A 22,321-nucleotide genomic window follows, 5' to 3' on the forward strand; every position below is an offset into this window, starting at 1 on the left:
AATAAATATAATCAAGACGCTGACGTCGGCATCCTCGCTTACCCACTTGCTCCTCATGACGCCTACGTAGGCATCACCGTATGGAAGGGGTTAAATGAGAAAGAAAAGGAGGAGTACAAGAAGAAGCTGAGATAGGAGTGGGAGTGAAGGATAGAGTAGAACTAGGAGTGGAGGAGGAATGGGGATGGTTCAAGGAGGGAGTCACAAGGTGTGCAAAGATCGTGTGAGGAACAAGGAGGACAGGAGGAAATAGAAGGGTGGAATGAGGAAGCAAGGAAGGTTTTAGAAGAGAAGTGAGCTTTCGCAGATTGATTACAGAATAGGACGAGGGAATCGTATGAGAGGTACAAAGTAAAAAGAGAAGTAAAACATTAGATAAAGGAGGCAGAGAGGTGATACCAGATGTGAAATGGGTAAGAGTATGACAGAAAATTTTGAAAGTAATAAAAAAAAATTGGAAAGAAATTAAGAGGAAGAGGTGAATCAAGTAGAGAAGAAAGGTAAAAGGTGCAAATGGAGAGATGATAATGGAAGAGAAGGCAACAAGAGGAAGATGGGCAGAGTATTTTAGGAGTTACTAAATGTGAAGGAGGTAAGGAGGGAAAGGTAGTTGCAGTGAGAAGCACTAAGAAAATTACCATGAGTGAGGAAAATGAAGGGAGAAATAAGGAAAGATGAAGTGAATGCTGTTAAGATGATGGGAGCAGATAAGGCACCTGGGTTGGATGGATGTCTTGCTGAATGAAAAAAGGAGGTACAGTGATGGTGGACTGGCTGGTGAGGTTATTTAATGTTTGTTTAAGAGGGGGTAGAGTGCCAGAGGACTGGAGGAGTGTCAGTATAGTTGCACTTTATAAGGGGGAAAAGGCACAAGTGTGAGTGTAGTTTCAGAAGGATCAGCTTGTTAAGTGTAGATGGGAAGGCTTATTGGAGGGTCTTGATCGAGAGGATTAGGAGAGGAAGAGAGAGTAATTGCTGAGGAACAGGACAGGAAAGGGTTGTGTAGATCAGATTTTTGTGGTAAGATATGTGAAGCTATAGCAAAAAAAGGTAAAAATGTTTTTTGGGTTTATACAGATCTGGAAAAGGTTTATGACAGGGTAGAGAGGAAGGCACTGGGAGGCATTGCCACTATACAGGATAGGAGGAAAGCTGTTGAGAGCAGTAAAGTTTATTTAAAAGAATAGTAGAGCATGTGTGAGCATTAGAAGTGGAGAGAGTGAGGTTTGAGGTTAAGGTGGGATGTCGACAAATGTGTTATGTTGCCCTGGCTGTTCAAGTTATATATGGATGAGGTGATGCAAGAGGTAAATGTAAGGGTAATGGGTCAGGGATTGGAGATGGTTAACGAAAATGGAGAAAAGTGGGAGATAAGCCAGTTGTTGTTTACTGACAATGCGCTTGTAGCAGGATGAGAGGAGTGATTGAGGAAGTTGGTGATGGAGTTTGGAAAGGTGTGTGAAAGAAGTTGATAAATTTGGGTAAAAGTAAGGTGATCAGATGTACAGGGGGAGAAAGTGTCAGCAGACTGGAAGTGATTATTAAAGGAGAGAGACTGGAGGAAGTGGATAGTTTTAAATACTTGGCTGTGAATGTGGCGGGAAAGGGAGAAGTGGAGGTAGAATGTAGATTGAGAGAATGAGTAAATGTCCTGGTGGATTAAGAAGTGTAATGAGATAGACATTAGGGAATGGATGCTCAAAGGAAATTGTATGAAGGAGTAAGTGCCCTGACAGCACTGTATGGGGCAGAAACATGGAACATAAGAGAGGAGTTTGAATGTTTTTGAGATAAGGTGCCTGAGAAGTATGATAGAAGTTACTAGGTTGGGTAGAGTGAGAAATGAGGTGAGGAGGAGAATGGTGGTGGATGAAAGTATTGGGGTGGTTTGGACACATGGAAAGAATGAGTTAAGAAAGACTAGTAAAAGAAGTGTGGAAGGCAGAGGTGGAAAGAGTGAACATGAGGGGACGACCTATGATGAAATGGATGGAGGGGTTAAAAGGGGCATTGGGAAAGGGGAATGTCTGTTGAGGAAGGACAGGGAAGGACAGAAGATAGGGTGCGAGTGGAGAAGGGTTGTGTATGGATGATGCTGTGATGCATGAGGTGGAGTGGGTGGGGAATGAGGGTGGCTAGGTAGTATGTGTGAGAAATAAATTTAAGCAACTCAAAGGGATTTCTCCCCATCATCTTTTCTGCATGAGGGGACTGAGAGGGGAAGGTAACCGATTTAATGGAGCGGCCTTGCTGTAGATGTGCTGTGTCTTGCGACACTGCTTCTGACCTAGGGCATTGGACAAGATGCAGGGATGACCTGTCATCCAGGAGGTGCCAAGATAAAAGGGAGGGAAGAGGGTAGTAGAGTATGGTGGAGAGGGAATGGGTGGGAGTGGTTTTTATGCCTTTGTTTTTTGGCTACCTCCCTTGTAAAGGGGAAAAAGCCTTTGGTTTATGTATGTTATTATTTGTCTGTTTAGTATTACTTATTTGATTATTAAGAGTGCATAGAGGGTTTAGGGAGAAATGTCAATGTAGTGGTATTGGGGGACCTAAATACTAGGGTAGGAAATGAACCGACATAGTGGTTGGGAAGTGTGGAGTTTCAGGAAAAAATCATAGTGGAGAGTTGATAATGAGGTGTCTAGAGAGTTGATGATAGGAAGAAAATCAAGCATAAGTACACATGGGAGAGGGTGGTGGATGGAAGGGTGGTAGTTTTAATGGACTAAAAATTGGTAACGAAGAGTTTTGGATATATATGTTCTAAGAGGGGGAGAATGGGGGAATATTAAACCATTTTTTGGATGGAAGGTAAGTTGAGAGGAGAGGATAGATGTAGAAAGAAGAAAAGGATAGATGGTAGAGAGGTGCATAGATTAAACTGCTTAAATGAAAAAGAAAAGGAGGAATACAAGAAGCTGATAGAGGAGTGTAAGGGGCAAAAAGCCCTTGGTATATGTATGTATGATTTATTTTTATTTAACAAGTGTTATAATATTTCAGATGATGCGAGGAAACTTTGGAAATGCCTTCCCCCCAAACTTTCCTGGAGGAAATGTAGGTGGGGGACCACCCCGACCTCCACACCGGGAAGGGCGTTATCGTCAAGGCCCTCCACCGGCTTCTCAGGATGAGGATGCTGTAACTCCTGTGCCCATCATAAAGAAAGAAGCTCTAGAGTGTTTTGAGGACCAGCCAAGTGATGCTGATGGCTGGGCTACCTCCACTAAAGAAATGGACTATAAGTGAGTATACATGTAATAACAGCATTATGAATGTGTGGAGGCTTTCTCTGCAAATTTTTGCTAAAATTCTTGAGCAACTCCCTAAGCTAAACAAACTCCAGCAACAATCCCACCATACAACCCCTCTAACACAACCAACATCACCAGACATAACAAAGTACTCACCCTCCATACAAACCCAAACCACACCAGAAATTGAACAAGACCTGTCATCAGATCATCAACCAATTAAGGTCTCCATAGAACTGGAAGAGAAACTACAATCTACAACCAAGAGGACTTTCTTAAACTGGCAAAAGTATTCAGAAGACATGAAAAAAGAGCCAGAACACTCTGAAATAGACCAATGCCCATCTCGGGATAAAGATGTAAACATAATGCTAACCATCTATCTATATACCAAGGTGCTCTTCTGCTGTATGAGGAAGGTAGCCAGCCAGGGCATTGTGTCACTTTCACCTTGGCTCCTCATGGGTGATGGATCATTCCTTTCTTGTGCCAACTGCCTGGGTCAGAAGCAATGTAGCAGGACAATACAGCCACAGCAGGGCTGCTTCATTTACATGGCAACCCTCCCTTCTTGTCCCATCATGGTAGTAACCACCCAGATAGCAAGTAGAAAAATACCCCCCCTCCCAAAAAAAAAAAAAAAAAAAAAAAAGAAGAGAGAGAGAGAGGCCACTGATAGAAAAAAAAAGAGTAACTTGAAAAACAAACACCACATGGCCATCTTACAAGGGAGGTAGCCAAAGTCAGAGGCATAAATCCACTCCCTCCCATTTCATCCCCACATACTTCACTCCCATTCACCATCCCTCCCTCCCACTTTTCTTGGTTCCTCCTGGATGACAGGTCATCCCTGCATCTCACCCCCTGCCCTGGGTCAGAAGCAATGCAGCAAGACAGTGCACATCCACAGCAAGGCCACTTCATTTAATTGATGACCCCCCCCCCCCCTCCCATGCAGAAAGAGATGGGGAGAAATACCTTTGGGCCAGGTCAAAATATTCACAAATACTCCCTGACCCCCCCCCCCCTCACCCCCTATCCTATAGGGGCTCTGACACAGCTGAATGCAAGCATCACCCCAGAAATCAACAGTAACATTGCTCACTCAACACAACCATAGATATAGAAATACCCAATAGTAAAATTAATTGGCCACACATCATTAGAAAGCAAATAAAAAATTCTTGGTCAGACCTTTGATACTCAGATGTCATTCTGTTCACATGTGACCTGACAGCAAAAATCAGCAAGAAAACTAACCTATTGAAAACTGCCACTGGCACTGACTTTGGACAATAGAAATAATAATAACCATCTTTGTATAGTTATAGGAACCCTAGAATACACCCACACAGGATGGTTTCCAACTATTAGCAAATTGAACTCTCCAAATCCTTAAAAAAATGGGGGTGGGAGGACAACAGTAGGATACTACCACCTTTCACCCAAACCAGACAAAATATCCTCAAAGAAACACATCCACACTCGCATAACTAAACAAGCCCTTCAATAAAGACCACCAAACTCAATTCTCCAACTATTTCCAGATTTAAAACCCACAGAAAACCTTGTATTAGTTCACTATTTTGTGTCCATGTCACTGCAATGGCTGCCAATGTCAACATTGGGGAGGCAGTGATGTCACACCCAGCAAGCGTACTTCACCAAATTGGTGGGAGGGTTGGGGGAGGAGGGCATGGTGGACACGTTAGCACTCCTATTCTTTCTCTTTCTTGATGTAGTGGGCAACAGAGCAAGTTTTTTCTTGTGTGACATCTTGTACAATATTCACAGTATGTAAATCTATACATAAACAAGATGATTTTGTCTTGTAAACTCTCGGTATCAAGCAAGCCACGTTAAAAAATATGTGGAACAAATACTCCTTTGAATATGATCCACATTTAATCCTGGCTAACTGCTGCACACAGCCACTTGGTTGATGACCCCCTTTTTGGTAAGGCAGTTCACTAGTTGTTGTGATGTGTACCTAGACCACCTTTGCAATCTCTACTCTCCATCGTGGTCCTCAAGACCAATGTATAAATTCTCAGTCTTCTATCTTTAACATACATATACCAAAGGCTTTTTCTCCCATACAAGGGAGGTAGCCAAAAAGCAAAGGTCTGAAGGGGTGGTGAATGAGAGTGGATTATGTGGGGATAGATTGGGAGTAGATTTATACCTTTGTTTTTGGCTACCTCCCTGGTAAGGGGGAAAAAGTTATTAATGTATGTACATTTATTCTCGAGCACAGCTACCATTATCTTGTTGCCAGGCAAACAATAACCAAAAAATACTTACTGCCCCAAACTTTTAAATCCGTTGCAATAATTTCATTGGACATTGACACCATTGGCATACTCAACAGAACATGGTTAAACCTTTTGAAACCTTGGGCAAATATTGTAATTGTCAGTGACCTTGTACACTGCATGCTTGAGTTCAGAGTACTTAATGCCTGCATTCAAAATTAACTTAATTAGTTTAGTTGAAATAGGATGTCTAAACTGTTGATGGAACTTATGGCAGTCCTCCTAACATATCTTCCCTTTAGGGCTGCTAAAGTAATAGTCTCGTTACAAAATTTTTGTCCTAGTCATGCTGACATTGGTAACAAGTAGCGACCTATTGAAGAACTATATGATGGCCATATCCCATCACTTGGTTAGATCCAAAATCTATAATCATATTTGCTTTCTTCAACTCAGCAGTAAAGAAATGCTACTGTCGATGTGTTCTGACATTCCTAATCATTCCACCAATTGTGCATGGAACAGACTTGCTTTAAGAAAGGGATCGTAACCCCATCAACAAAAGTGAACATGGACACTGATTTCTCTTCAACCTTGTTTCTCCACTTATAGTCACTGAGGCAGTCAAAAAAAAAAAACTTGGCCAACTTCTTCCTCACAATCATAGAACATCCTGAGTCCAATACAGCACACCCTTTTGCTTCCTCCACCAGCTTCATCAATTTCTGCTCATGTTCTCCATCAGCAGAACCCACAAACAGGGAAAAGTTAACACTCCCTCTCAGTGGTGCCACTGTGAATTCTACTTTCATAGGCATGTGGACAGTGTCTGGCCCAATGATAGCATGTCACAAATTATACATCTTGTTACCTTTCTTTTAGGTCCTAATGGGTTATGTCTTCTACATCTACCAATGGACACATCTTAAAGTCTTCTGTAGTCACTCATTCTGCCTCTTAACTTTCCATGCTGAGGGCCTCTTACTATTAATGCTTGATTACTCCTGAATTCCGTATGTTCTACCTCCTTGCTTAAAGAAAGAAAGAAAGAAAAAAAAAAAAAATGTTCAGTCTTCATCTTACCAACAGGCATGCTATACTGTACACCAGTAAAACACCCCCCCCCCCAGCAAATATTCTGTTTAAAATGGCTTTTCATTTTATCATGTTACCTTGGATGATGCTGACATCACCAACTTGTTCCCATTGTTCCCTTAACTTAAAGGCTGCCAGCAGCATAAAGGCCATAACTGAGTCTGAAAGAATCATATCTTCCTTGATACATACATATACCAAGGCTTTTTCCCCCTTACCAGGGAGGTAGCCAAAAAGGACAAGGCACAAAATCATTTCCACCCATTCCATCCCCGAAAACACTCCACACCCCTCCACCCTCCCTCTCATCTTAGCACCTAGATGACGGGTCATCCCTGCACCCTGTCCACTGCCCCGGGTCAGAAGCGGTGCCACTGGACACAGCACATCCACAGCAAGGCCGCTTCATTAAATCGGCGACCCCCCCCCCTCTCCGTCCCCCTATATAAAGGAGAGGACAGGGAGAAATCCCTTCGGGCTGCGTCAAAATTTTTGCTCACGTACACACTACCTCATCCCCCATTCCCCCATCCATTCCACCTCATGCATCACAACATTTTCCATATACAACCATTCTCCATTCACCCCTGTCTTCTGTCCTCTCCCGTCCTTCCTCAACAGACATTCCCCTCTTCCCCAAAGCCCCCTTCACCCCATCCATCCATCTCATCCTAGGACGTCCCCTCATGTTCACTCCCTCCACATCTGCCTTCCATACCTCCTTTACAAGTCTTTCTTCACTCATTCTTTCCATGTGTCCAAACCATCCTAATACTCTTTCATCAACCCTATCTCCCAACTCCCTTTCCACACCTGTTCCCCTCCTCACCTCCTCATTTCTCACTCTATCAAGCCTAGTAACCCCCATCATACTTCTCAGACACTTCATCTCAAACACATTCAAACTCCTTCTCTCTTCCTCTCTTATGTTCCATGTTTCTGCTCCATACAGTGCTGTTGGCACAATCACTCCTTCATACAGTCTCCTCTTAGCATCCAATCCCAAATGTCTATTCCTCATTACACTTTTTAATCCACCAAGGCATTTACTCGCTTCTCTCAATCTACATTCTACCTCCACCTTTACTCCACCTTTTCCTACCACATTTGCACCCAAATATCTAAAACAATCCACTTCCTCCAGTTGCTCTCCCTTAATGCTCACTTCCAGATTACTGCCACTTTCACCCCTTGTACATTTCATCACCTTACTTTTACCCACATTTATCTTCAGCTTTCTTCTATCACACACTCTCCCAAACTTTGTCACCAAAATCCTCAATCCCTCCTCCGATCCTGCCACAAGCGCAGTGTCGTCTGGAAAGAACAGCTGGCTCACCTCCCACTTTTCTCCATTTTCCTTAACCATCTCCAATCCCTGACCCACTACCCTTGCATTCACCTCTCGCACCACCCCATCCATGTATAAGTTGAACAGCCAGGGTGACATAACGCATCCCAGACGAAGTCCCACCTTTACCTCAAACCACTCACTCTCTCTATTTCTAATCCTGACACAAGCTCTACTACTCTCATAAAAACTCTTGACAGCTCCTAGAAGCTTTCCTCCTATCCCATATATCCGCATAACCTCCCACAGTGCCTTTCTGTCTACCTTGTCGTAAGCCTTTTCCATGCCTTTCTGTCTACCCTGTTGTAAGTGTTTTCCAGATCCATAAAGGCCCAGAAAACATCCTTCCCCTTTCCTATAGCTTTCTCACATATCTGTCTTACCACAAAAATCTGATCTACACAACCTCTACCTGTCCTAAACCCACACTGTTCCTCACCAATTACTCCCTCTGTTCCTCTCCTAATCCTCTCAATCAAGATCCTCCCATAAGCCTTCCCAACTACACTTAACAAGCTAATCCCTCTGAAACTATTACATTCACACTTGTCCCCCGTTCCCTTGTAAAGTGGAACTATACAAGCACTCCTCCAGTCCTCTGGCACTCTACCCTCTCTCCAGCAAACATTAAACAACCTCACCAACCAGTCCACCATCACTATACCTCCTTTTTTAAGACATTCTGCATGGCATCCATCCATACCAGGTGCCTTACCTGCTTTCATCATCTTAACTGCTGCCTTCACTTCATCCTTCCTTATTTCTCCTCCATTTTCCTCACTCATCACGGTGATTTTCTTAGCAGTTCCCACTGCAACTATCTTTCCCTCCCTATCCTCCTTCACATTAAGCAACTCCCTAAAATATTCTGCCCATCTTCCCCCTACTGCCCTCCCCTCCATTATCATCTCTCCATCTGCACCTTTTACCTTTTCTTCTCTACTTGATTTGCCTCCTCTTCCTCTCTTGAAATAGTCATGCTCAAATTCTGCCACAAACTTTTGAATGTCCATATCACTAGGACTCCTCAAATCATATAATTCCTGGGTAGCAGCATACTGTTTGTGCTCTTTGTCCACAAGGAAGAACCCATCAAGCTTCTACAGAATTTTCTTAATACAATTTTCAGTTTTTAGCTCACTTCCAACTCTGAAGTAGCTACTCTTGGCCTACCCTGTAGTGATGAGTGAAAGGCTAAAGCTTGTTTTTTCTGTACCAAATCCATCAACTTGCACCATATTTCAGTGTCTGTTCCATTTCTCATATCTCCATTCTTCCACAAAATTTGGGGGATATTTAGTTGCCATTAAAATGTTTTCTTGGCCATGAACTATGCTCTGCTACCAGTATTAGTTATACGCATGTTTACTCAATGGCTGTTTGCTATTTTGTGTCCGTGTCCATCTACAATGACCACCAAAGTCAACACTGGCAGTGCCTTGATGTCATGGCTAACAGGTGCAGTGCAGTGTCATGTCAATGGAAATGTAACATCACGGTAGACACCTCAACACCGTCCCACACCAGACAAGAACCACATTGGCACATCTGCGCTCAAGATACCATCCTTCTTTAGAATAGTACCAACACAGAATAGGCCTGGTCACAGATTCAAACCACCCCAGACACAACCACCACACAAAGACACAGGATACCTCATTCTATAATGCCCCTCACAATCCATCCCCAGACAACACTATATCTTTTCTCTAAATGGTTAATGGTCCTGCCTGGAGGCTGTGGGTCTTTTATAAATTAGACCAGATGCAGTGGATTGAATAAGTTGATTGGTATAGACTCCTTTGTTGTAAGAGATTTCGTGTAGTGTGTCTGTCTGTCTAAAGGCTTCTTACTCATATTAGCCAGGCAAAGCATACACCCATCCCACATGCATTTGTTTTCTCTATCTTTTAAAACTGTATCACATTGTTTCTTACAAGATAATAGTATATTAAGATATGGTTTAGAATTGAATTGCTTATTTTCCTGAAGTGTGAAATTATAATTAAATTCAGAATTTAATTCTTTAAAGTGATTGATTAACACCGCTTAGAATGTGTACTTCAGGTTAAGAACATGTGTATAAGTGTGTATATATATTTTGTCTTTTATTATTGCAGCCAAAAACTGAACTTTAGTGATGATGAAAATAGTTTTGATGAAGACCGTAACAGGAAAAATGAGCGACGGCGAGAGAAGTGGGAGAAGGAAAGAAGTTTGCGCGAAGTTGGCTGGACTCCAGAAGAGAGAAGAGATGATCCCATCAAGGTCAGGGAGCGTGCTGACAGGGATCCACCTCCACGGGATAAACCAGTTGCTACCAGGGAGAGGGAAGAACGCAAGGAGAGTGAAAATGAAAGGAGATTTGTACAAGATAACGCAAGGTGGCAGTCACGTAATAGTGGCTATGACTATCGAAGTGGGGCTCAGAGGGATTACCAAGGACCACAAGGGCCCCCCATTAGAGGACCTACCCCACCGAAGCAACAACACAGTTACCCCAATGCAGGACCTCAGTGGACAGGAGGAGTAGGTGGTAGTGGAGGTGGTGGTAATAGTAATAGTAGTGGGGGTAGTGTTGTTGGTGGGGGGGCTGGTTGCGTAGGTGGTGGTGAGGAGGAATTGTGGAGGGATAAGCGTCGAAACGACACAGATGAGGTGCAGGCTGCTCTGGAGAGAGCCAAGCAGCGTCAGGAGGAAGAGGAAAAAAGGTACGAGGAAAAGAAAAGGTTCGAGCAGAACAAATTGCCAGTGAAAAAACCAAGGGACATTCGTGTAGAATACCCTGAAGAGAAAGAGAGAGAGGACCTAGAGCAAGGCATGCAGCGTTCAAGGGGCAGTAGTGAATCAAGGGATGATAAACTTCCAAGTCGGGATGGTGGTCGAGGAGACTATAGACCATTCCAGGATCGGAGGGACAACTATAGTTACAGAGATCATCCTCCCCGTGAGCAGTATGAACGCCCCTATGACAGAAGGGAGGGGCCACGTGACCAGCAGCATGCTTTCTCGACTCAATTCAAAAACAAATTGCCACCAAGGTTCCAGAAGCAGCAACATCAGCAGCAACAGGACCACTTAAGGGGCAATACTAGTGGTGGCTTCCGGGGAGCACCACCTGCAAACACGTTTGAGCCAAGATATAATTCTGGAGCTCCTCTGACACGTTACACGGGAAGAGACAGTGATGGTAAGTACAGAGTGATTTATAGAAGTGGTAATTTTCTTTGGGAAACAGGCTATTGATTAATGAATTAGAAATTACTTTATGATTACTTTGAGTTGTTGGAATTGAAATACATACTACCAAAGGCTTTATCCCCCTCACAAGGGAGGTAACCAAAAAACAAAGGCATAAAATCCACTCCCACCCATTCTATCCCCATATACTCCACTCCCATCCATCCCCCTCCCTCCCTCTTAACTTGGCTTCTCCAGGATAACAGGACATCCCTGCATCTCACCCAATGCCCTGGGTCAGAAGCAGTGTTGCAAGACACAGCACACTCACAGGAAGGATGTTTTGTTAAATCGGCGGAAAAAAACAACTATCCCCACTTGCAGAAATGGAGAAGACTGGAAGAAATCCCTTTGGGCTGCATAAATTTATTTTTCACACATACTCCTTCACCCCCATCTCCCACACATTCCCTTTTATGCATCATAGCATCATATATATGCAGCCATTCTCCATTCATCCCTATCTTCTGTCTTCTCCTATCCTTCCTCAACAGACGCACCCCTCTTTTCTAATGCCCCTTTTACCCCATCCATCCATCTCCTACTTGGTCGCCCCCTCACGTTCACTCCTTCACCTCTTTTACTAATCTTCACTCATTCTTTGTGTCCAAACCATCCCAATATCCTTTCATAAACCCTATCTCACAACCAATGTTCCCTCTTAGCTGTGTGCATGTGCAAGTTTTACAACTAGTGCATATAAAGAAAAAATGTGCTCACACAAGGTTTTCAGTTATTAAAATCCATTCAATGAAGTTATACCTAAACATCAACTTAAAAATTCTCAAAAAATATAGCAATTTGCCAACCATCAAACCAATATATTTTTTTTTCTTTCATTCTTTCTTAACCATCTTCTTTCTTTAGTGCTTCCATTGCAAATGAAATGAATATTGATTTCTTGGGTCATTGCTTGGTGGAGGTAGTAATCCAAACTTACAAATTGGGCATATATGCTTGAATGATCAGATGGTGACTTCCATGGGTGCGGACATACATTTCAGAGAAGACAGGGTTTACACACAAGCAAATTTCTGCACACACGGCAGAAAAATTATACATATACCAAGGCTTTTTCCCCCTTACAAGGGAGGTAGCCTAAAAGGAAAAGGCATAAAATCATTCCCACCCATTCCATCCCTGAATACACTCCACACCCCTCCACCCTCCCTCTTATCTTAGCACCTCCTGGATGACGGGTCATCCCTGCACCTTGTCCACTGCCCTGGGTCAGAAGCAGTGTCGTCAGACACAGCACATCCACAGCAAGGCCGCTTCATTAAATCGGCGACCCCCCCCCCTCTCCCTCCCCTCATGCATAAAAGGAGAAGACGGGAAGAAACCCCTTTGGGCTGCGTCAAATTTTGCTCACACATACTACCTCACCCCCCATCCCCCTGCCCATTCCACCTCATGCATCACAACATCTTCCATATACAACTATTCTCCATTCACCCGTCTTCTGTCCTCTCACGTCCTTCCTCAACAGACATTCCCCTCTTCCCCAAAGCCCCCTTCACCCCATCCATCCACCTCATCCTAGGACGTCCCTTAATGTTCACTCCCTCCACATCTGCCTTCCATACCTCTTTTACTAGTCTTTCTTAACTCATTCTTTCCATGTGTCCAAACCATCCTAATACTCTTTCATCAACCCTATCTCCCAACTCCCTTTCCACCCCCGTTCTTCTCCTCACCACCTCATTTCTCACTCAATCTAGCCTAGTAACCCCCATCATACTTCTCAGTCACCTCATCTCAAACACATTCAAACTCCTTCTCTCTTCCTCTTTTATGTTCCATTTTTCTGCCCCATACAGTGCTGTTGGCACAATCACTCCTTCATACAGTCTCCTCTTAGCATCCATTCCCAAATTTCTATTCCTCATTACACTCTTCAATCCACCAAGGCATTTACTCGCTTCTCTCAATCTACATTCTACCTCCACCTTCACCTTTTCTTGCCACATTTGCGCCCAAGTATCTAAAAATCCACTTCCTCCAGTCGCTCCCCCTTAATGCTCACTTCCAATCTACTGCCACTTTCACCCCTTGTACATCTCATCACCTTACTTTTACCCACATTTATCTTTAGCTTTCTTCTATCACATACTCTCCCAAACTCTGTCACCAACTTCCTCAATCCCTCCTCCGATCCTGCCACAAGCACAGTGTCATCAGCAAACAACAGCTGGCTCACCTCCCACTTTTCTCCATTTTCTTTAACCATCTCCAATCCCTGACCCACCACCCTTGCATTTACCTCTCGCACTACCCCATCCATGTATAAGTTGAACAGCCAGGGTGACATAACGCATCCTTGACGAAGTCCCACCTTTACCTCAAACCACTCACTCTCTCTATTTCTAATCCTGACACAAGCTCTACTACTATCATATAAACTCTTGACAGCTCCTAGAAGCTTTCCTCCTATCCCATATATCTGCATAACCTCCCACAGTGCCTTTCTGTCTATCCTATCGTAAGCCTTTTCCAGATCCATAAAGGCCCAAAAAACATCCTTCCCCTTTCCTATAGCTTTCTCACATATTTGTCTTACCACAAAGATCTGATCTACACAACCTCTACCCATCCTAAATCCAAACTGTCCCTCACCAATTACTCCCTCTGTTCCTCTCCTAATCCTCTCAATCAAGATCCTCCCATAAGCCTTCCCAACTACACTTAACAAGCTAATCCCTCTGAAACTACTACATTCACACTTGTCCCCCTTTCCCTTGTAAAGTGGAACTATACAGGCACTCCTCCAGTCCTCCGGCAAACATTAAATAACCTCACCAGCCAGTCCACCATCACTATACCTCCTTTTTTAAGACATTCTGCATGGCATCCATCCAGACCAGGTGCCTTACCTGCTTTCATCATCTTAACAACTGCCTTCACTTCATCCTTCCTTATTTCTCCTCCATTTTCCTCACTCATCACTCTTATTCTCTTAGCATTTCCCACTGCAGCTATCTTTCCCTCCCTATCCTCCTTCACATTAAGCAACTCCCTAAAATATTCTGCCCATCTTTCCCTTACTGCCTTCTCTTCCATTATCATCTCTCCATCTGCACCTTTTACCTTTTCTTCTCTACTTTATTCGCCTCCTCTTCCTCTCTTAATTTCTTTCCAAAACATCTTTTTAATACTTTCAAAATTTTGTCATACTCTTACCCCACTTCACATCTGCTCTCCTCTTTGCCTCCTTTACCTTTTGCTTTACTTCTCTTTTCTTTTCTTTGTACCTCTCATATGACTCCCTTGTCCTATTCTGTAATCAATCTTTGAAAGCTCGCTTCTTCTTCTACAATCTTCTTTGTTTCCTCATCCCAACATTCACTACCCTTCCTTCTATTTCCTCCTGACCTTCTTGTTCCACACACCATCCTTGCACACTTTGTGACTCCCTCCTTGAACCATCCCCATTCCTCCTACACACCTAGCTCTACTCTATCCTTCACTCCCTCCCACTCCTCCTTCATCTTCTTCTTGTACTCCTCCTTTTCATTTAAAGAGTTCACTCTAAGAACCTCCCTACCTTTTGTCCCTTTCCTCTTTCTCCATCTATCCTCCACTCTCAACTTACCTTCCAAAAAGTGATCTGATATTCCCCCACCCTCTCCCCTTAGCACATGTACATCCTTAACTCTTCCTATCATAGTCCTATTTACCAGTACATAATCCATCAACACTCTATCTACCACCCTTCCATCCACCACCCTCTCCCATGTGTACTTATGCTTGACTTTCTTCAGAAACACTGTATTTGCTATCATCAACTCTCTTTCTAGACATATTTCGACCATCAACTCTCCACTACGATTCTTTCCTGGTACTCCACATTTCCCAACCGCTCCATCAATTGGACCATTTCCTACCCTAGCATTAAGGTCTCCCAGTACTATTACATTGACATTTCTCCCTAAATCCTCTATGCACTCATTTAAATCTATCCAAAAGGCCTCCCTTTCTTCTACACCCTTCTCACTGCCAGGCCCATATGCACTTACAAAGACCCACATCTCCTTTCCCAGTTTCTCCTTCATCCACATTATCCTTGAGGAAACCTCCTTCCACTCCACTGCACGTTTACCTATCTCTTCACGTAATAGAATAGCCACCCCTTCCCTCCCTCGCCATCTCTTCACTCCTGATATCCTCCCACTTACATTCCCAAACTTACACTCACCCTTCCCTTTCAACTTAGTTTCACTCAAAGCCAACACATCCATATCTTTCTTCTCACAAACTTACTACCTATCTCTTCCCTTTTACTCTCATCTGTACCACATCCATGCACATTAAAAGACCCAAACTTTAGGGTGCTGTTCCGAAAACTCCCAGACCCTCTTATGCCTTTACTTTTTCGTTTAGGAATGTCCCCTGTGGGGCTACAAGGAGAAGGATGCCTACTCCCACTCCCCGTCCCTCTCTTCTCGCCTGTGGTGGGGGAAAAGAATACTTCCACCAAGTATTTCCACTTGGATCGTAAGAAAAATTATAGGGAACATATATATTATAGGGAACTCCCAATTCCCTTTCCACCCCCATTTTCCTCCTCACTTCCTCGTTTATCATTCTATTCAGGCTAGTAACCTCTATCATATTTCTCAGGCACCTCATCTCAAGCACATTCAAACTCCTCCTCTCTTCCTCACTTATGTTCCATGTTTTTGCCCCACACAGGGCTGTCAGCACAATCATTCCTTCATACAATCTCCTCTTAGCATCCCATTCTCAAATGTCTATTTCTTGTACTTTAATCCCCCATGGCATTTACTTCTCTCAATCTACATTCTACCTCCACCTCCACTCCTCTCTTTCACTCCACATTCGCACCCAAGTATCTAAAACTATCCATTTCCTCCAGTCTCTAGCCCCTAATACTCACTTGCATTCTGCTGCCACTTCCTCCCCATGTACATCTCATCATCTTACTTTTACCCACATTTATCTTCAACTTCCTTCTTTTGCACACCTCCCTAAACTGTCACTAACTTCTTCAATACCTCCTCTGATGCTGTTACAAGTGCAATGTCGTTAAGATTTTTGAAAGTATATGCCAATTTTTTTTTTTAGATATTTAAAGATTTATAGGGTATGTGCTAAAGGATTTGTAGGATACAGTTTGGGTTGTAACTAAATCTTTAAAAGTTTATGAAGGTTCGTATTATCAGTGTGTACATCATGTGCTGCTCAACTGTTAATTGGCATTGGTAACAAGTGGTTGTGTTGGCAATGTGCTCTTGGGTTTGATGAAATTTTCCCCATCAAAATGATTATATATCATTATTATTTTTTACTCTTAGAGTCAATAATAATACATATACCAAAGGCTTTTTCCCCCTTACAAGGGAGGTTGCCAAAAAACAAAGGCATGGAAACCATTCCCACCCATTCCATCCCCTATATACTCCTTTCCTATCTACCCTATTCTCTCTCTTGGCACCTCCTGGATGATGGGTCATCCCTGCATCTTGTCCACTGCCCTGGGTCAGAAGCAGTTCCGTAAGATACAGCAAGGCCACTTCATTAAATCGGTGACCCCCCATCATGCAGAAAAGAAGACTGAGAGAAGTCCTTTTGGGTTGTCAATTTATTTCTTGTACATATTCCCTCACCCCCAACCCCTCATGCATCACAGCATCATCCATACACAAACATTCTCCATTCACCCCTATTTTTTCTCCTCCTGTCCTTCCCATTGTGTCTAAAGCTGTCCACTTTCTCCAGTGTCTCTCCCTTAATACTCAATTCCAGTCTTCTGCCGCCTTCTCCCCTTGTCACCTTGCTTTTGCCTGCATTTGTCTTAGACTTCCTTCTTTCGTGCACCTTCCAGGGTTCTGTCACTGGCTTCCTTGGTCCCAATATTAATGATATATAATAATAATCATTTTGCTGAGGAGTATGTGTGAGAAATAAATTTATGCAGCCAGATGGGATTTCTCCCTGTCTTCTCCTTTTCTGCATGAGGGGGCAGAGAGGGGGTTGCTGATTTGGGCCTTACTGTGGATGTGTTGTTTATGTTACACTGCTTCTGACCTGGGGCAGTGGACAAGGTGCAGGGATGACCCATTATCCAGGAGGTGCCAAGATAAGAGGGAGGGAAGGGGGTGGACAGGAGTATGTAGGGGATGGAATGGGTGAAAGTGGTTTTTATGCCTTTGTTTTTTTTGCTACCTCCCATGTAGAAGAGGTAGAAGAGAAAAATGAGCATTCACAGATTGGTTACAAAACAGGACAAAAGAATCTGAGAGGTACAAAAAAAGAGAAGAGAAGTAAAGCATAAGATTAAGGAGGCAAAGAAGAGAGCAGATGTGAAATGGCAGAAAACTTTGAAAGTATTAAAATGATGTTTTGGAAGGAAATTATGAGAGGAGGCATATCAGGAAGAGAAGAGAAGGTAAAAGGTACAGATAGAGAGATGATAATGGAGGAGACAGCAGCAAGAGGAATATGGGCAGAGTATTTTAGGGAGATGGTAAATGTGAAGGAGGATAGGGAGGGAAAGGTAGTTGCAGTGGGAAGTGCTAAGAAAATTACCATGATGAGTAAGGAATATGGAGAAAAAATAAGGAAAGATGAAGTGAGAGCAGTTATTAAAATGATGAGAGCAGTTAAGGCACCAGGGTTGGATGGGTGTCATGTGGAGTGTCTAAAAAAGGGATGTACATTGATGGTGGACTGGGTGGTCAGGTTATTTGATGTTTGTCTAAAAGAGGGTAGAGTGCCAGAGGACTGGAGGAGTGCCTGTATTGTTCCACTTTACAAAGGAAAAAGGGGACAAATGTGAGTGTTGTAGTTTCAGAGGGATCAGTTTGTAGAGTAGTTGGGAAGGCTTATAGGAAGGTTTTGATTGAGAGGATTAGGAGAGGGGAGGGAGTAATTGGTGAAGAACAGTGTGGGTTTAGGACAGGTAGGGTTGCATGGATCAGACTTTGGTAAGACATATATGTGAAAGCTTTAGGAAAAGATAAAGATGTTTTTGGGGCTTCTATAAATTTGGAAAAGGCTTATGACAGGGTAGACAGGAAGGCACTGTGGGAGACATTACAGATATATAGGATAGGATGGAAATTGTTAAGAGCAGTCAAGGGTTTTTATGATAGTAGTAGGGCCTGAATTAGAAGTAGAGAGAGTGAGTGGTTTGAGGTAAAGGTGGGACTTTGCCAGGGATATGTTATGTCACCTTGGATGTTCAATTTATATATGGATGGGGTGGTGCAAGAGGTAAACACGAGTAATGGGCCAAGGATTGGAGATGTTTAAAGGAAATGGAGAAAGATGGGAGATAATTTGGTTGTTGTTTGGTGACTACACTGCTTGTGGCAGGATCAGAGAATGGATTAAGGAAGTTAGTGATGCAGTTTGGGAAGGTGTGAAAGAAGGAAATTGAAGATAAATATGGGTTAAAGTAGGGTGATGAGATGTACAAGGGGAGAATATGGCAGCAAAATGTGAGTGAGTTAAGGGAGAGAGACTGGAGGAAGTGGATAGTTTTAGATAGTTGTGTGCGAATGTGGCAGGAAAGGGGAGTGGAGGTGGAGGTAAAATGTAAATTGAGAGAAGAAAGTACCGTATTTTGCGGCGTATAGTGTGCGACTTTTTTCTGTTGGAAGGGCCTAAAAATGGGGGGTGCGCGTTATCCGGTGGTGCGCATTATCTACTGCCTACGATAAAATTTCTGCGGCTGTGTGTGTAATTTTTTTTCACAACAATGTGACGATGTTGGCCGTCACAAAGTTGGGAGGCACACTTCTCCGTGACGTTCCGTGAGAACAAGAAGAACAGCCATGGTGACATGAAAGAATACGCCAGCATGGGCTACCGTATATAAATATTTGGTATAGATAGGTATCTATCGAATCTTATTTTTCATGTTTAAATAGGCCTAAACACCATGAAACATGATCAATATTCATGATATTTGTCCATGTTCACAGCATCTTAGTTTGAATTTTTATGTTGGCTTTGTTGCTTCACTTTAGGTATGGTACAAATTCTGTTGCGGCCGTTCATAAAATCGTGTCAAACACCTGACTACAACACCCTCTTTCGAGAGTTATATTAACTGTCCTATTTCACCACTGTCATTGCAGGTTCAAAGCTAAAACGAAACAGTCTGTAGTTTGTTTCAGTATTAAATAAAAAAAAAAAAAATGGTAAAGACGAATTATTTCATCAAGATATAAAATGAACATTTTCTGTAAAAATCCCGAAATTTTTCTGTATATTTTACTTTCAATAAACTTTTTTAGATCATATTTCCAAACTATTTAAGCTACAAAGTAATAAGGGACCAATGCACAACATGAGTCATATACCGGTACATGTAGTTCCGACTTTTTCTTAGTTGTGTCCTGATTGATGCCTAAACTGACACTTAATTTAGTGACAAATCAACAGATTTCCCAGCGGTGGCTCTAGCCAATGAAAAATACTTCTCCATGTAACCTCGTTCACATGATATAAATACCGAGGTAAAACTGCGCTATAGACAAATGCGATCGGGCATGCGCGTTATACGTTGGTGCGCGCTATCTGTGTACTGAGATAACGAAGTGCATGGGTGCGCATTATAACCCGATGCGCATTTTAAGCCAGAAAATATGGTAAATGCCTTGGGGGATTAAAAAATGTAATGAGATAGACATTTGGGAATGTATACTTATAGGTGATTGTATGGAGTGATTATGCTGACAGTACTGTATGGGGCAGAAACATGGAATATAAGAGAAGAAGAATTTGAATGTGTTGAGATGAGATGCCTGAGAAATATGATAGGGGTTACTAGGCTGGATAGAGTGAGAAATAAGGAGGTGAGAAGAATAGGAGTGGAAAGGGAGTTGGGAGATAGGGTTGATGAAAGAGTATTGGGATGGTTTGGACACATGGAAAGAATGAGTGAAGAATGACTAGTAAAAGAGGTGTGGAAGGAGTGAACATGAGTGGGGTCGACCTAGGATGAGATGGATGGATGGATGGGGTAAAAGGTGCATTGGGAAAGAGGGGAATGTCAATTGAGGAAGGACAGGAGAAGACAGAAGATGAGGGTGAATGGAGAATGGTTGTGTATGGAAGATGCTGTGATGCATGAGGTGGAGTGGGTGGGAGATGGGGTGTGAGGGAGTGTGTGAGAAATGAATTGATGCAGCCCAAAGGGATTGCTCCCCATCTTCTCCTTTTCTGCATGAGGGGACAGAGAGGGAGGGTTGCTGATTTAATGAAGTGGCCTTGCAATGTATGAGCTGTGTCTTGCAGAACTGCCTCTGACCCAGGGCAGCGGGCCAGATGCATGGATGACCAGTCACCCAGGAGGTGCCAAGATAAGAGGGTGGAGGGGGGTGGAGTATGATTGTTGGCTACCTACCTTATAAGGGGGAAAAAGCCTTTGGTATATGTATGTATGTATGTATCATGTAGTACAAGTGTAAATTATTGGTTTTTGAACTACTTCTGAAGTGTTGTTTTTGTTGCATTTAGTTGGTTGTGTTTGTGTGATGTAATAAAATGGGTAGGATTAAGGGCTCTTTGATAGAACTGTGTATCTAACTTCTCTATGGGAATGATTTTGGTTTCTGTGTGTGTGTGTTAGTTGGGGTGGTTTTCTTGCATCCTATTAATATTCTGTGCTTTATTTTTATAGTTTGTAAGTTGTCCGTTTTCCTAATTGTTGGGAACCATACTGTAAAATGAAGTTCTTATGAAAGTATCTCAAGAAATTTTCCAGTTGAAAAGTTTGGCTATTTGATTATGCTGTTGGATATTTCTTTGAATCATGGTTTTAACTATGGGAGGAAATATTGATGTATAGTTTTTGCACACTGTTGCCTCATCTAATTTGTTCCAGATCTACCACTCTGTGTGGGAAACTATTCTTTTTCAGGTCTCTTCTATAACTATTCTTTTTCAGTATCATGTCCTCCTGTTTTTCTTTTATCTCATTTTAATAAACCTTCTCTATTGAGGACTTCCATCTTTCATAATTCTGTAAATGGCCAGTAGATCTCCTCTTTCTCCTCTTTGTTCCAGGGTTACTCCAGGGTTGGTAGTTCCAGTTTGGACAATCTTTGTGCATGTGTGTTTGTGTGTGTGTATGTGTTTATGATAGTGTGATTCACCATGGTCTTGGATCATGTATTGGACTCGTGATCGACATCTATTTCCCTCCTGGAAGAGAGCTTATATATGTGTGTGTGCTTGTGGGTGAGATTCACCAAGGTCTTGGTTCATGTGTTGGACTCATGGTCGCCATCTATTTCCTTCCTGGAAGACAGCTCAGAGCTCATAAATGACTGATCTATGGGTAATACTGTGACCTTACAAGCACACACACTCCAAACTCCCTGCACATGAAAATTGGAGTAATGACCTGCAGTGCAGTGATACACAAATTTCAGCCCTGGGCGGGATTCGAACCTGAACATGTCATAGTGGCAGCCGGGAATTCTACCACTGCACCATGAGTATTTACCTAGTTGTATTATACAGGAAGGGAGCTATGCTTGTAGTGACCCATCTTTGTATCTTTCAGCTTCAAGTTTGTCCATAAATTCTTGAATAGTGTGTGTATTTACATAGTTTTTACCTAGTATCATATGGGAAAGGGGAGCTAAGCTCGTTGTGTCCCATCTTTGTATCTTTCCAAAAGGATAGTTGTAGAAGAGATCATAGTGGTAGATATCTGGAACAAATTGGATGAGACAACTGTGTGCAAAAACTATATAAGAAATTAAGAACAAACTAGATGTTGAAAGATACAAAGAAAGGTCACTACCAGCATAGCTCCCTTCCTGCATAATACCAGGTAAACACACACACACACACACACACACACACACACACACACACACACACACACACACACACACACACACACACACGCACATGCACACATGCACACACACAACCCATTCATGAGTTTAAAAACAAACTAGACACTGCAAACAAAGGCGGGACAACACGAGCATAGCTCCCCTCGCAAAATACAACGCACACACACATGCACACACACACATGCACACACACACATGCACACACACATGCACACACACACATGCACACACACACATGCACACACACATGCACACACACACACACACACACACACACACACA

General features: G+C 42.8%; 1 protein-coding gene across 3 annotated transcripts in view; it reads left to right on the top strand.

Moving 5' to 3' along the window:
* LOC143035185 (uncharacterized) overlaps positions 1 to 22,321 on the top strand; it is a 50,812-nt gene that overhangs the window by 11,826 nt on the left and 16,665 nt on the right. For 2 of the 3 annotated variants that reach the window (XM_076201860.1, XM_076201862.1), the window contains exons 7-9: positions 3,007 to 3,248; positions 10,079 to 11,148; positions 15,579 to 15,692. In XM_076201860.1, the coding sequence (XP_076057975.1) occupies positions 3,007 to 3,248; positions 10,079 to 11,148; positions 15,579 to 15,692 (1,426 nt within the window). The remainder of the gene's footprint in view (positions 1 to 3,006; positions 3,249 to 10,078; positions 11,149 to 15,578; positions 15,693 to 22,321) is intronic. The other variant, XM_076201861.1, reaches the window with a different exon arrangement.

This window comes from Oratosquilla oratoria, chromosome 18, assembly GCF_046742065.1.
Source record: "Oratosquilla oratoria isolate Oo_2021 chromosome 18, ASM4674206v1, whole genome shotgun sequence".
NCBI classification, from domain to species: Eukaryota; Metazoa; Arthropoda; class Malacostraca; order Stomatopoda; family Squillidae; genus Oratosquilla; species Oratosquilla oratoria.